Raw genomic sequence first — 16,164 nt, 5'->3', positions numbered from 1 at the left:
TTGGCTGTTCTCTGACATTTTCTAGTACAGAGGAATAAATCCATACTTGACTATCTATACTCATTAATACTCTAGGCCCATTATGCATGGAATGCTTTCCTCAGGGCTCTTAGCTGCACAGTGGGGCTCCAAAGTGGTCTCCTCATGTTTCTTTGTTTAGATGTGAGGAAACATTCACTGTCTGTTCCGTAGCTTGCTTGTTGAAGTTCCATTGGGCCTCTGCTTTTCCTGGTTCTCTTAACTCTGCCCATCGACTCCCTCTTAAGGGCACAGATCTCATCACACCCGGTAGTTGCATGATAAAGGGCTTTGGTAAAGCCCTTTAAATTGCAGTTATTTGGTAAATTGCAGTTATATTGATATACCTGTGATTGCAGTTCTATTGATATTGTAGCCCCTTTCCAAAAATAATGCCCTCCCAAAGAAAGAGGCAAATCAGTTCCCTGGACCACATGCTGCTGAAGAAGGGGACCATGTCCTAGAAATGATATCTTTCCCCTCCCACCTTCCATACACATTTCCTGCTGCCTCTGCCAGAAAAGGAGAGACTTGTTATGAAATGATTAGCCAGAATTCGTAATTCATCCTACAGACATATCCCCCCACCCCCAAAGCCTGTTGTTAATTGCAAGGGCTCTGAAAATAAAAGTATGAGAGAAATGGCTGATTTGCCATTTGGTTTTCAAATGCAATAAAAGGCAGCGATTTTGCAGTGATTCTCTGTCTTTATCGATATATAAATATAATAACAAAAATTGAAGTAATATCAAATCTGAAAAGGGGGAGGCGGAGAGGTGTGCACAGAGGGAAGATGTCAGGGACAAAGCTATGCTCACTGGTACCCCCCCCCCCCCCCGAGAAGAAAATTAAAGTCTCACTTCAATTAGTGTCATGGTGCAGGGAGAATTGAAATTGAAAGCAGGGCTCAGGTAAATACATCTATTAAAAAGTCTTGCTGCAGTGGACATTCACCCCTGCCGCATAGCAGACACCTTGTGCATAGACCCTAGTCTGATTACTGCTGAAAAATCCACCATTCTTCATGTTCTAGAGATGAGCCAACGTAAAAGCAAAGGCTTGTAGAATGTTTTGAGTTGCATAGTAACAGTTCTCTCTTTCAGGTGAAGCAATTACTTTTGGGGAGGGGAAGGGGAGGAGGCAAGTAACAGTGCAATCTTAAACAATGCTATATTCCAAGCCCATTAACTTCAATGGAATTTAAACAGTGTAATGGTAAGACAGCAATCTAATGCAAGTCTACTCAGAATTCCACTTAGGTCTATTCAGTAGGGTTTACCTCCAGGAAAGTGTTTTCAGGGTTGAACTGCAACCATTTATAAATGGTAACAGTTTGCTGTAAATTATGCAGATGGTCTAGTCTATTATTTTTCTCCTAAGCTTTATCAATTGCATTCTTGTGGCAACAGGAATTTCCAAGATGTAGAATTAGTATTTTATGCTCTGTCATACTGCCACCTTTGGATCCAAAGTGCTATGTCTGAAATTTATTAAGACTCTGTTAATAAAAACTATAAGTAATGTATATCATTTTCCATTTTTTCCTTTTTCCTCTCCAGACCTAAAAAGTAAGTAAATAATTTTCTAACTCTGAACAAGTTAATGTCTTGTATTTACTTATTATTTTCTGAACAATTCTTTAGTGTTTTATATTTAAGCATGGTTGAATGTTTATTTAGATGTGGACTTGATATATAAAATTTTTGCATTCCAGTTGTTCTTTTTTTTACCTTGATAATTCTAGCTTAGCTCTGTAGCATGGTTTAATCGTTGTGTATGAAAGTTCATGTTTATTTTTTCCCCTTGCAGATCAAAATTAATTAAAGTTGAAAACTTTGAATCTTATTTTAAGAAACAAAAAGCTGATTCAAACTGTGGGTTTGCAGAGGAGTATGAGGTACGCATTTAATGACCGTCTGTTTTTTGTTTTTTTATCTGTGTTGCATTTTTAAACATTCCTCCACAAAAAAGCTATTTCCATAAATGCCATGCCCAGCACAGATGAATTGCCAAGATCATCCCATCTCTTCTATATCAACAAACAAGTGTGCAGTGTTTTGCATTAATATATGAATAGCAGCTGTCTCTTGTTTCTCTGTTTCTTTTATTGGGTAGGGAAATTTTATGATCAGGCAGAGACAACCTCACACTTAGTCCCCAGTAACAGAACACAAGAGAAACTGTCATCTGAGATGCTATATCCACATGGATGGATGGATGGATGGATGGATGGATGGATGGATGGATGGATGGATGGATGGATGGATGGATGGATGGATGGATGGATGGATGGATGGATGGATGGATGGATGGATGGATGGATGGATGGATGGATGGATGGATGGATGGATGGATGGATGGATGGATGGATGGATGGATTTGATTCATGAGTCACCCTCCCCCAAAGGGCTTAGGGCGATGTACAACAGAAAATGATATACAAAACTTAAAACCCTCGTTATTAATTAAAATAGATACAGATCCAATGAAATCTGGAAATTTTAAGTGTAAGGTACTTTTCGGAGCCAGACTGAAAAGAGGAGTTTCAATACAAAAATAAATACAAATCAGGTATGAACATGTCAGATCCCCAATGATTGAAACAACACAGTGTAGAGAACAGAGATTTTATTCATCCTGAGGACAACTTGGAAAAACCAGAACTGGCTTTTTCCCACTCACACAGCAGTAATATCTATGAGGGTCACACCCCCTTCAGGTGAACAGTGCAAGAAAATATGCAGACAATATGATAAGAGCAGTAGCCCATTGGAGCTGGCCTTGATCAGCACCTAGTGGTAGAAACGGTTTGTATTACACAGCATACCCGTAGTATCTCATTTCATCCCCCCAAAGCCCAGAAAACGAAAGCAGCCCCAGCTCCCACTAGGCATCCTGACAGAACATGCCATGAAAATGCAGAAGGATAACCCATCTTAAAACTGCATATTTCTGAATTGATACCCCAAGTCCAGTAGTATGTCATGTTCTTAAGATCAAGTTTCCAGGTACTGTTTGAGAGTATAGTGTTAAACCAGTTCTTTTTTTTTATTGCAGGACCTCAGGCCAGTTGGTGTTAATCAGCCCAAATTTGCTGCTGAACTACCAGATAACAAAGGAAAAAATAGATACAACAATGTCTTGCCGTGTAAGATCCTCAACCTTGTTTTATGTTCAGCTTACAGCTACCAAAAATTAATTTAGACCCTCTGATTTTAAATTGAGCACATTTTAGCAAACTGTAATTCTGCCTTTTGATTACTTTTGAAAAACTTTATTTTTTCCAGGAATCAGAGTGGAAAATTACAGACCTGTTATAATATACATTGCATGCTTGGGTTTTTAATTTCACTGTTGCAGAACATTTCTTCTTTCTATCGCATCTGGTTTTCATTAGGAATGTGCATTCATTACCTAATTAAAATGAAGCAAAAAGCTATTTTGAATAGCAGTAGTACAATGCATCTGTCTGCTAAAAATAATGAAAGTAACCTTCAGAAATGCAGTTGTATTCTGGCTGTCATCTGTTTTTTCATAATTGCACAATATGGGGAGTAGCAGGGAGAGAATGAAAAGGGCTGTCTTCCACTCTGAAGAGTTGTCAGATATTCTGACCAAATAAGTTCATCTTGATCGGGGGGTTTTCTGCCCAGCATGTCCAGTTTTTACTAATCATTACACTGTCTTACAGCCCCATCCAAAGGGAGGACTGAAAGGGCCCATGGAGACTGTGCACAACTGTGCCGGTGCATTGGCCCTCTCCTGGGCACATACTCTGGCGGAGGGGGCAGAAGCACTGGCGGCTGCACCTCCCACAGCCCCGCCGCCATCAAGCCCAGAGGTTTGGGCCACAGTGGGGTTGCGCTGGCTTTCTGCTTGGACGCCAGTGTGAAGGGTGTGGGGGGCATTCCTGGGGGTGGAACCAACATTAGTCAGCTTCCTTCCAGGATTGATAGCCAGTTGCGCTGTGCCCCAGCCTTTGGACATATGCTGCCCTTTTGGCAGCACATGTCCTTTCTCCTCTATGGGGCTTTTCAGCAGTGGGTTTCAGGGCTGTTCCCTGCTTTCTGCGCTGCTGGGAAGCTCTTTTGGGGGCAGTGGGGTGGCGCTGCACCTCAGCTTGCTGCCATGGGGTTTGGATGGGGCTATTAGTGTCCTTGAGAGCATTTTCTTCATCTAATAAAAGCTATGTGTTCTCTGCTCCATTCAGTACTGTGATGCTGTATATGTTTTGCACAGGGATAAACATTTCGCTTATATTCTCTGGGTTGCAAGAAGTGTGCAGACTGGATGAAAGAGAGGCATAGGGTACATTTTCTCTCTTGTACACCCATGCACCTGATAAGCAGTTTTGCCTGCAGAGGTCAGAAGCAATTTTTTGCTTGAACTGTCTTGGAAGAGGCGTAAGCAAGAGAATAGAGGAAAATGCTTTCTTTTTCTGAATGAAAAGCAGTAACACAAACATGGACGCATACCTAAACCTGTGTCCCCTACTCCTGCCTGTACATTTAGATGCTGTGTCAACAGTGAATTGAATCAAACTCAATGTATAGTGAATAAGTAAAGGTCTTATAAATATTGCCATCCTAACATGGCTCATGTAATTTTATCATTTAGTGTGTTTTTTCCATCTATGTTTTTTAAAAATATATTTTGTATGCAAAACAGCCCAAACTCAAGAAAATGAATTAAGTCAATTTGAAATTAATGGGATTTAAATTGATTTCATTTTAACTCAAGTGTTTCTAACTTTCTCCGAATAATTGGTAGTATTTTAAAAAGGAAATATGTAGATTTGTTTTAATGCTTAGCTGAAATAATTAAGATTAATTAAATCCTCCCTGAATTACCTCATTTGTTGTGGTTTTCTTCCAGTAGCTATTCATTATTTTTATATTCGTATGTTATGAGAAAAGTATCTTGAGGTGCTAATTTTTTGTTTGTTTGCAGATGATATTTCTCGTGTTAAACTTTCAGTCCAAAGCCATCCATTCAGTGATTACGTTAATGCAAACTATATCCCTGTAAGTCTTCCTATCATGTTACAAAATTCATAGGTTTAATGAGCGATATGTACAGAATAAGAAAAATGCTGTATTTCTGTTTCAGGGATACAATTCCAAGAAAGAGTTCATTGCTGCTCAGGGTCCTTTACCAAACACTGTTCAAGACTTCTGGCGCATGATCTGGGAGAAAAGTATTCATACTATTGTTATGCTGACTAAATGCATTGAACAAGGCAGAGTAAGTAGGGATTTTCTTCCTTGATTTTTCATATGCTGCAACGTGTTAAGAATTTGTGGTATAGACAAGTACCGTATATACTCGTGTATAAGTCGACTTTTTCAGCACATTTTTAATGCTGAAAAAGCTTCCCTCGACTTATACTCGGGTCTTATACTCAAGGATATACTGTATTTATATACAACTAACTATAGCCATAGCTCTGTGTAACCCAGGGTCCATTAGGGGGAGCTAAAGAGCTCAGATTTTCCATATAAGGAAGAAAAGGCTCCATTTCCTCAGAACTGTTATAGAGGCCTATACCTGGAGCAGTCTACTTCACAGAGTTCAGTTAAGAGGCCTGGAGCCAGTCAACTTCACAGAGTTCAGTTGTTATGAACTGTACTTGCAGATTTCAGGTATGAGAATGTTTGTATTAATTGTTGAGAAGGGGATATTGTGTTTATATTGATTGACTATTAGTTTGTATTTGTTATATTGGATGCTATATAAATATTATTTTCCTCAGAATTGTTTAGAGGCATATTTCAGGGCTACCCTTGAGGGCTTGACAATAAGGAGAGAGGGCTTAGCAAAGAACAGCAAAGCTGCATGTCCATCAACAGTGACACAGGACACAGCTAGAGAGAACTGTAAAGGACTGAGACCCTGCTAGTCTGTTTAGCATAGCAGGCCAGAATTATTATATGTTGATTATTGTTTCTGTATTGGTTTGCCATATTTCATTGTCATACTGCACACTATTGTTTGTGAAACAGAAAACAGATTTAAAGTTTCTTTTGTTGTTAGTCTGGTAAATGTTAAGGGTCACAAGGTGGGATCACACTGGCAAAGACTTGAATTCCTTTTCCATTTCTGATAATATCCCTCTTAAAATCTAAGTTGGGTTACATTTGGACATATGATGAGGAGGAGGAATCCAGTTTTGAAGGATTTTAACTTTTGTGTTTTAGCTTGGTTGCTGATTGAGCTAAGTTTTTTGTACTTTTAAATTTATTGTTGATACCATATTGTTCTTGTTGACCCTCTTTTCCACTTATAGGGCTAGTTTACTGTTTTTCTTTGAAATAAATATTCAAAAACATTTAACCTACTGATGCCTCAATTAATGTAATTTTATTGGTATCTGTATTTTTGAAATTTAGCAGTAGCTGCTGCATTTACCACTCTAGACTTACACACAAGTCAATACGTTTTCCTAGTTTTTTGTGGTAAAATTAGGTGCCTTGACTTATATTCGGGTCGACTTATACACGAGTATATATGGTAAACCAAAGTACCGTAGGATTATAGTACGTATTTGTTAAATAGTATTTTTATCCCTTTTTTGAGACAACTCCCCCTCACAACAGATAATTCAATACATGCTCTGAGTGCTCAGTGTATAGTGGTGTTCACAAACTGCTTGTGAATCTGCCACTGCTTGACAATTTACTTAATGTTGGTTTAGCACAGGCCTACTAAGAAGAGACATCTAGCTAGCGACCTATACACAATTCTATTGTAAAGGGTAGGTGACTATTGTAAGGGGTGGGAAATAAATCAATATAATAACAACAAAAACAATAAAAAAATAATACTCAGTTTTTTAGTATGGCACAGCCAGGTCAGTTCCTACATATGGAAACTATTAATTTTTTACCTCATCACACATTACAGAGTTCACAGGTTGGGTCTGAGTTCTGCCCTATGTCAGCTGTAACTCAGTCACATACAAGTTGTGTGTTCTTCTCAGTTTCTGTATGTGCAGTGCTCAATTGAATTCAGAACCATGGTTCACATGGAGAAGAGGCTTCAATTCCCCCCACTGTACCATTTTCTCAGCCTAAAACAGTCCCAGGAGATGATATTTGGGAAAACCCACATGTTCCTTGGGACACATATGGGTTTCCCCAACAAGCCCAATAGCACTTTCCTGGGAAAACAGCACCCTAAAACTACTAAAAAGCATCCATCTCGTGTATCCTTCATTCTGAAGGTGCTTTGAAGTAGACAAGTCGGTGGTGTATTGGCTATGAACTGGCTTCCCCACATATCCTGAATTTGATTGTGACTGGATGTGAAAGTCTTTGAGTCAAGAAAAAATGGTCCTGCTGCATTCTAGGACAACTGTAGTATAGTGATTCAAATATTTAAGCAGAAGACCCATTTTTCTGTGTGTTCTTACATTTGCTTACACCTGTCACCAGCAGTACTTATTGAGAATATTGCACTTAATATCTTCTTCAGTGAGCCATACCATACATCAAAATCTTCCTCCATTCCATCTCTCATATGTTCTATTGTATGGCATAATGCACCATATTACTTTTTTTTTTAGACAAAGTGTGAGGAATATTGGCCAAATAAACAGTCCAAGAACTATGGGGACATAACTGTAGCCATGACCTCAGAAATTATCCTTCCAGAGTGGACAATAAGAGATTTTTCCATGGGAAAAGTGAGTAATTAGTAGCGTTCTCATATGTATATGTGTGAGTATGTGTGCATGAAAAATAATAACATCACAGATCATATTTTATTGCATCAGTTCTAGAAAACATATTGAATGGACATCTTGGGTTGAACACTTGGAAGTTAGAAAATTGAGATTGCCCTACAAAATGTACTTGGACTTATTGTGTTTCTCATAGACTTTAATCTCACTTTTCCTTAACAGCAGATGTTTTGCCTGAACAACCTGTCACTGTCTTTCCTCCTTCTGCAACTGCCTTTTCCTTATTCTGCCTCCTTCCATTGCTGCTACTCATTTAGCTGTTGTTGGTGAGCTTCTCTCTATCATCCTTCTCTATTCCCTTCTGTTTTGCCAAAATATTCTCCTGGCTCATGGTTCTGGCACCTGACTCTGCAGGAACCAACTATGAAAAAAGAACAATGCCAGTAAAACACTTTCCTGTTGCCTGAAAATAACATGTATAGGAATTGGGAGGGAACAGTTTTATAGTGAACGCCTCATACGATCAATCTTCTGGACCCTTACATCTTCTCTCCATCTTCTTCTATAAGAGTGATTCATCTGTAAGTCACCCTGTGCGACAGTTTCACTTCACTGCCTGGCCAGATCATGGTGTTCCAGAAACAACTGACCTCCTCATCAGCTTCAGGCACTTAGTGCAGGACTATATGAAGCAGAATGCCCCCACTCCTACTTTGGTACACTGCAGGTACAGGAATTTCATTTTTAAAATTGACAAAAGTGTTACACTTGAACAATGTGATCCGTCTACAACTCAGGAGGAAGGGGAAATCCTGCAAGATAGCCTTGAGCAGATTAGGGAGTGATGATTGTTTGGTGGTGAAAGATCTGCCTTGCATGCAAAAGGTTCCAGGTTCAGATCAATTGCCAGCTAGCATAGACAATATAGACCTTGATAGACCAGTGGTCTGATTGGGTATAAAGCAGTCTCACCAAAGATCTAGGATCACAGCCACATGCAAAGTCATGTCCTTGTTTTATCAAAATTTGGGCAATCTCCAATCCCCACTTCACACACACTTTCTCTTTTCTTTGATTCTCCCAAACTATAGAATATAAGAAGTGGCTTTATATCTAATACAATAGTAACAACTTTCTCTTCTATCTGGGTCTCTGCAGAAATTCTTCTGAGTCCTGCTATCAGCACTTTTTTAATTGAAGACATGAAGGACTCACCCTCAGACCTCCACATACCTACAAGCCACATCCTCTACCACTGAGCCACACTCTCTTCTAATATTAGCCTAAGTTGAATGTCTTTCTTTTTCTGCCTTTAAAACCTCAGACTTCATCCGAATTCCATTCCTACCCTTGCTCTTGAGATATTTATTTTCAACCCCAATCAATTTAGGATCAGTTCACCCAGAGTTCCTATGGCTAGTGTAAAGATCATTTCCCCCCCTAACATACTTATCACTTTTTATTGAGGAAAAGTTTATCCAAGCATCAGAATTAGGCATATCTTTTTCCTTAAACAACTAATGTATATGTGATCCCTAAACTGGGTTATCAGTAAAAATGTAGTTCTGAATTAAAAGAAAAAGGACCGAAGGCAAGCATGTCACCCTTTAGTGTGCCTTTCAATTGTTTCTTTTACAGTGCTGGTGTTGGGAGGACTGGAACTTTCATTGCAATTGACCGTTTGATCCATCAGATGGAGATGGAGAACACAGTTGATGTGTATGGCCTTGTATATGATCTCCGAATGCATCGGCCTTTAATGGTGCAGACAGAGGTATAGACTGACTGCTATCCTATTCATGCAAATTAGTCACCCACCCAAGGGGCAGTGAATGCATATTTTCCCCAAGAGTGCAGTATTGTTTCAATTGTTATCTTTCAAAAGACATAAACCTTGCTTTGAAATCAGTAGCATTAGATAAAAATATAGTGCAGTGTGGTTCCCTGAACTAATACAATTGTTCCGCTTTTCTGAAAAGTAAATTCTTACTTGAGAGCCTGCGTGATGTGGTGGTTAAGAGTGGCGGACTCTAATCTGGAGAACTGGGTTTGATTCCCCACTTCTCCACATGAAACCTACTGAGTGACCTTGGGCCAGTCACAGTTCTCTCAGAACACTCTCAGCCCATGCAGAGGCAGACAATGGCAAACCACCTCTGAACATCCCTTGCCTTGAAAATCCTGGGGGCTCACCATGCTAGTTTTGACTTGACAGCGCTAGTCCCCACCACAAATTCTTGCTTCAACACTACTTCTGATATTTTTTTAACCTACAAGTTCTGAAAAAGATCAGCAGGCACTGAGACTAACTAATCTATTAATTTATTTTTTTTTAATGGGCTTGTGAAATGGTTGAATAAAATCCAAAGGGACATGAAAGAGATAACAAATCAAAAGGTCTCCTCAAAAAAGCTTCTGACTTTATTTTATTGTAGAATGAACTCGAAATTCTTTTTATTTTGTCTTCAGAATTTTGATCACTTGTATCCTGGATTCAAGTTTGTTTCCTGTGTGTTCATAGGCTAAAAAAAATGTAGCACAATCTAGCCTTTCTCACATATGCATGATTGCATGCAAGCATCAAGAAGCCCCAACACACCCCAGGCATAGTGGTATTTTCCATCTCCCTTTTCTGACATGGGGGCAGCAGGATCATACCTTATGAATTCCTAATTGGCAGCCAAATTATTCTATACCAGCAAAATACAACAGGAGTCCACTGATATCTTAAAGACTAACTGAATCTATTCCAATACAAGTCTGGAAATGCTGACAATTCCAGAATGACTGTATGTGCTTTGTACATGGCTGGCCAAAGACTAGCAGGGAACATGGGGACTGAAAAAAAATTCCATTGCACCCTTTGGGCAGTCCTTCCTGCACACAAGGAAAGAGATGGGTGCTCTTAAATTGAGAGCTAATTTAATGCAGTGAAATTAGTTAAGAAATACAGTGCTGTAAAATATATGCATGTTGCCATTGTTGTTCACATTTGTTATCATCTTTCTTCAAAATGGGGCATCTTCTAAAGTCTGTGCTATATCTTTCCTTCCTTCCTTAGGAACAATATGTCTTCCTAAACCAATGTGTTATGGATATTATTAACACCAAGAAAGAGAAGAAAGCAGACTTGATCTATCAAAATACAAACGCCATGGCAATCTATGAGAACTTTAGGCCATCACCACGTCTTGGAAAGGCAAATGGTTACCACGTGTAACTGTTAAGGAATAACATGCTACCCACTTCTGACATGTATAGGAAAGCAAATATGCACTGAGGTTTTTTCCCTATCTTTATGTAAAGAGACTTTTAAAATAACTGATCTGAACATACACATATAAAAATGCCAATGAGAACTGTGGTTTAATGCATTAATCAGAGGAAATCTGCTTCGATGTATTATTTTTGGAAGAAATTAACTCATATTGACTGAACAGGGATGTCTGTTTTTAAATGTAAACATAATTACTATAAGGACTTTTAAAATTAAGTCAGACTTGGAAGAAATTGAATCTATTTTACAAGTTTGGGTGATGTTAATTTGTAGATTTGGTTGCTTTGCCAAATGAATAGTCAAAGAACAGTGACTGTTCATGTTTTTTTCTAAAAGGGAGCACAAATATATTTTGTTAATTGGATGTTTTAATATGTTATTGTGCCTTTTTTCTATCTATTTTGCTATAGACAAAAATGATCAGAGTCCTATATTTTTGTATTGAAATTCTCAGTGGGAATATAACATTTCAGTAAGATTAATAATTTCTGTGGAATAGCTTTGCTGATTCTTCCCTCCTGGAAGTGGTAGTGTGTAAAGCAACAGCTTTGCAATTCAGTCTGTTCACTTGATCATGTGGAAATATCTGTGTGATATCTGTTTCACACAACAAGATATCACAGTTTTCTCATAGAGGCTAATCTAAAACTAATGTCATTTTGTGTTCATTTGTAGGATTTAAAAATGCCTCCCATTTTCATCAATTATTGGCACTTGTTTCAAACATTTGCATTATTGTAATGCTGTTAGTGACTTCAGATGCCACAATGCTTCCTCTGATGGGATGATTTCACAGGTTTTTGTAAACATAATGGTGTAAATTTTTACAGCCAATCACATCAAGGAGTTTACAAGTACGAATGAGGTTGGGGTCAGTAAGGGTAAGGTGAAGGGAATTGATGCTGAGAAATATTAGCAGCCAATATAACAAACATCAAAACAATGCGTTTGGTAACATGGGTATATTTTTCAGTGATAAGCTTGGCCGTATTAGAATATATTCCTTTCAAAGCAAGTATCATAATTAGAGAATATTTAACTGAAAATTGAAAAAGTTAGAAGCAGGACTGTTAAACATTCACTGGTTTCTTAGAAAAATAATATGGGGGCAGCTCTCACTAGAGATGCTCATCTGTGATCTTGAATAAGTGCCACATTATCTTTCCTCAGGTTTCAGAGTGGTTTCAGAAGGGCACATCAAGTTCAAATTGGCTTTAGTCAGCCACTTTCCTGTATGGTTAAAGCCATGTGTTAAGTTTCCAAAGTGCTTAATGTGTGGTTAGCAGTTTAAGTGGTAAGCTTATAATTTGGTTATTACCATAGTAGATCTTGGATATTTGTCCTTAGTGGTATCAAATAGGGAAGAGAAGGGTCATTCAATCTGGACTTTAACTTTTTTTTTCTCATGGTGTATTTGTGTGTGTATGGCTTGGTTGCGTTGTGAGTTGTTGGCGGGAGGAGAGGCTCCCATGTCTGGTGTAATGTCTACTGTTTTATTGTACATAATAAGGATTTATTTAAAGGTGCAATATTTGGTTTACTGATTGCCTCTATTCCCATAGAGTTTTACTCAGGTTCAAGCTGTCCTCTTACTTGTTGTGTTTTTTTTTAAAAAAATGTATAATTTTATGTAGTTTTCATTTTTCTTTGCTTTCAAAATCAGTTTACTTCTGCTGATTCTGATAACTGCGGAATGTGATTTTATCCAGTTAAAACTGAGGTATAGATTGTTAGTGTCTTATATATCAAAGATATATAATTTTTGTTTGCCTTTTGCTGCTGTAGTTGAAGTAGCTACAAGTAATGAAAACTGAAGGATTCTCTATCAAATTTATTTTGTTGGTACACTGATTGAAATTATGAAGGCATTCCTAATGAGGGACATGTTTGACAAATGGGGCAAGAGTTCATTATTGTTTTAGTCAATGCGCTGGCAGCATTACAAACTGGTGTGATCTTTGCATGTATTATAGAGTTAGCTATAAAGTATTTTATTATTGCAGGCCCCAGCCCTCAGCCCAGCTTTCTTTGCCATAAAGCATCTTTGAATTGTGCAGATGCAGGCAGGATGCTTGAGTAATGATTGCTGAATGTATCCTTGGTTCTGTGGTATTTCAAAGTCTGTCTGGCAAAAGCTGCTGCATTTTTTGGGAAATAAGATGACTCTAAATTTGGAAAACAGTTGCCCTACTTACACTGGTCCTATTGAAATCAGTGATCATGACTTTTCTTTTTCTATGGCTCTTATATAGGATGGTACTGAATTTTGTATGTTTCAGATACAATCACATTTTGGTAAAAAAAAACTATTTAAATGTTTGAATTTGCTCCATGTGTTCCATTTTTTTAATTCAAAGGGTCTATATGCAAGAGCCAGCCAAACTTAACCGGTAAATTGTTTTCTATGTTACAAGTGAAGGACTTGTCCTGTATACTTTTGGAGGTACAATTTGGTAAGGACTGGCAAATGGTTATCTCTAGATAAGGGAAGAGGCTTAGTATGGGAATCATTTTGTTCAGAAATATGTCTGTCCTTCTACAACAACTAGATAAATCTTGTGGCACCATACAGCCCAACATGTTTATCATAGAATAAATTGTTGCAGACCATGGTCCAAAGAGATACATAATTGACTATGTTTCTATCAGCTTGGATCAAATGTTGACCATTTATCTAATATAAGGGGCAATGATCAGCAGTAACCAAACCCTAAATATTCAATGGCAGTTGTGAAGACTTTTTTGCTCATTTTGAGGAACTGACACCTATGTTAACAGATGAAGTCTGTTATGGAGGATGGGTCTCTGTTAGCATATTGGCTGTTTATAAAATACCTGTTCGTTGTAGTGTCAAGAACCGAAAAGTGCATCTGAAAACTGGCTGGGGTTGGTGTTTTCCACTGAAATATAAATGGCATTTTCTTTAGGCAGAGCAAATATTCTTAAGAATCATCTGCCTCAAGTGATTATTGATGTAAATCTTGGTAAAATCTTTCCTGGAAAAGCTGTAGGATTCATTGTTAGAGGTATTTAATTTCATTTGATCATAAGTAGGTATTTAATTTCATTTTATTTTGAGGCAAATAGAGAGAAGATAGGGGGTACTTTATATTCCCTAAGTAAAAGCCTCCCTTCTTCTGTGCCAATTAGCTCCTTGCCATCCACTCTGCATATCATTATGATGCTAAAGGATGCATCCTGGTTGTAGGCGGTATCCCTGATAGGAGCTGTAAGGTGGAAGGGAACTGTGCACCGAGGCATGCATCTGTTTTTGAGCTAGGATCAGAATTATTACTAACCACCAATGTGAATTGCAAATCACTGCTGGGGGGGGGGGCATGTTAAACATCTGTCCCTCCATACCTGTGTCTGAGTGCAATGTAGCTAACGGTCTGGGGTATTACACTGTGCTATCCAAAGCACTTGTGTTGTCCACTGTCCGGCTTTTCCACTAGGGAGGGCAAAGCAGCTCTCATCAGATGGTGGATTTTGTGGTACTAATCAAGGGCAGCAGATTGTACATTATTTAATTTGTTATATGTTTACTACTATTTGTTGTTTCTGCCTCAAGCACTCTGTTTACTGGTGTAGAAGATTGCCCGGCTGATTATTTAGCAAAAGTGGCTGAAAGAATAATTTTCTCACTAGTATGCTAACTGTATAATTTCCTTTTGATCTAGGCTTAGGAGGGATGAGAATACACCTGAATATTTTCTGATGTTTCTGAGACTGTTCAAGTCACTCTTTTCTTGACTTTGATTGGATGTAATGTCTAAGTGTCAGGGTGCCAAGAAAAAGGGATTTTCATTCAGCAAAGGTTTTGCTTCCTGTGTTCACTGCTGTTTAAAACCAATTTATCTCTTATGCACTGGAAACTATTGGTAATTCCAACATCCAGCAGGACCTCCTCAGCTGTGGTCATGGTTCTGTACTGGTCATGCATTTCCCTTCCTCAGATGCCTGCCAGTATTTCTCACAGTTTTTGCCTGATATGGGAGGCCTACGTTTAAAAGGGAGTATGCATCACTGCTTGTAGTTATGATGGTTATTTGTTGACCAATATGTACATTTTCCAGTGTTTCATCCACTGTATCAATATTTACAGCATACTGTCTTAATTTTAATGGTTTAATTGTTTTTCAGTGACAAAGAAGAGACTAAATAAAAACATTGACATAATTTTCCATGTGCATTCTTTCTTTGCAATTCACTACTCCTCTTGTTCACTGCACATTAGAGCAGTTTTGCCTGTGTAATTCCAATTTCTTAAAGAATCTTCAACATTCATATATTTTATGTTGCATTGGTAGGGGAGAGTGCACTAGCAAACAAGCAGGTACACACATTATTACTCTCTGGGAGGGGGGGGGGGTTGTGCAAATTAGAAAAAGCCACTTCAGCCTTGACAGAGGATGCCATGATATAGTCCTAAGTCATGGTGATTTCTTAAATTCTTAGTTTGAATTCCAACTCAGCCGTGAACTCATTGTCTTGGGACCTCCACAAGAACTTTTGCCTTTCCAGGAGGGTATCTACATTGTGACTCAATTTCCATCTTTTTACTGTAGCCCCTGCCCCCACCCCCAAGCATTTCTTATACCACACCTGAAGTTTCCCCATGCCTTAGTAATAGCTTTAGGGAATGGAAGTCCAGACAGTTGACACAAGAGGGGAAGAGTTGGACACCCACATTTCTCAAGTGGAACTTCACTTGCGGTTATTTGGAAGAGAGCCACTAGTTGTCCTTAGACAGGCCACTTTCTGCCAACCCTAGGATGATGTTCACCTTTGATAAAAGGCAGCTAACTCAGAACAGAATTGCAGCTGGCTTTTATATTTTCAAGGAGAGAGCTGCCATTGCCTGTAGTATTTATAAATTGCCTTATGGAGAAAGAAACCCCTCCCCTCTCCTTAGGATTTGACCGGTTATATGGCTCAGGAAGCATTTTGAGCTTCTGAAGTGTATTAATGCTGTTTATTTAAGAACAATGTACCCCACATGCTCTTGGCTTGGAGTCTAGGCTTGGCATTGGCGCAAATGCTGTATAATAGCTATTATGAAACTGATGGCAGAGATTCGTTAAGATTCAATTTTCAATTTCACTTTATTACAGTCAAAGACCAGCAAATTACAGTCAGGGACCGACAAATTCTATACTGCAAATTACAGTCGAGGATCAACAAATTC

At 38.5% G+C, this 16,164-nt stretch overlaps 1 protein-coding gene across 3 annotated transcripts in view; it reads left to right on the top strand.

Moving 5' to 3' along the window:
- PTPRJ (protein tyrosine phosphatase receptor type J) overlaps positions 1–15,155 on the top strand; it is a 31,560-nt gene extending 16,405 nt beyond the window's left edge. For 2 of the 3 annotated variants that reach the window (XM_048485892.1, XM_048485891.1), the window contains exons 9-17: positions 1,578–1,586; positions 1,828–1,915; positions 3,076–3,166; positions 4,969–5,042; positions 5,128–5,262; positions 7,583–7,702; positions 8,269–8,426; positions 9,338–9,473; positions 10,761–15,155. In XM_048485892.1, the coding sequence (XP_048341849.1) occupies positions 1,578–1,586; positions 1,828–1,915; positions 3,076–3,166; positions 4,969–5,042; positions 5,128–5,262; positions 7,583–7,702; positions 8,269–8,426; positions 9,338–9,473; positions 10,761–10,919 (970 nt within the window). In that variant the 3' untranslated portion in view covers positions 10,920–15,155. The remainder of the gene's footprint in view (positions 1–1,577; positions 1,587–1,827; positions 1,916–3,075; positions 3,167–4,968; positions 5,043–5,127; positions 5,263–7,582; positions 7,703–8,268; positions 8,427–9,337; positions 9,474–10,760) is intronic. The other variant, XM_048485893.1, reaches the window with a different exon arrangement.
- Positions 15,156–16,164: the final 1,009 nt, after the last annotated feature.

The sequence above is a fragment of the Sphaerodactylus townsendi genome, linkage group LG02 (assembly GCF_021028975.2).
Source record: "Sphaerodactylus townsendi isolate TG3544 linkage group LG02, MPM_Stown_v2.3, whole genome shotgun sequence".
Classification (NCBI taxonomy): Eukaryota; Metazoa; Chordata; class Lepidosauria; order Squamata; family Sphaerodactylidae; genus Sphaerodactylus; species Sphaerodactylus townsendi.
This window is presented reverse-complemented; position numbering and strand designations above follow the sequence as displayed.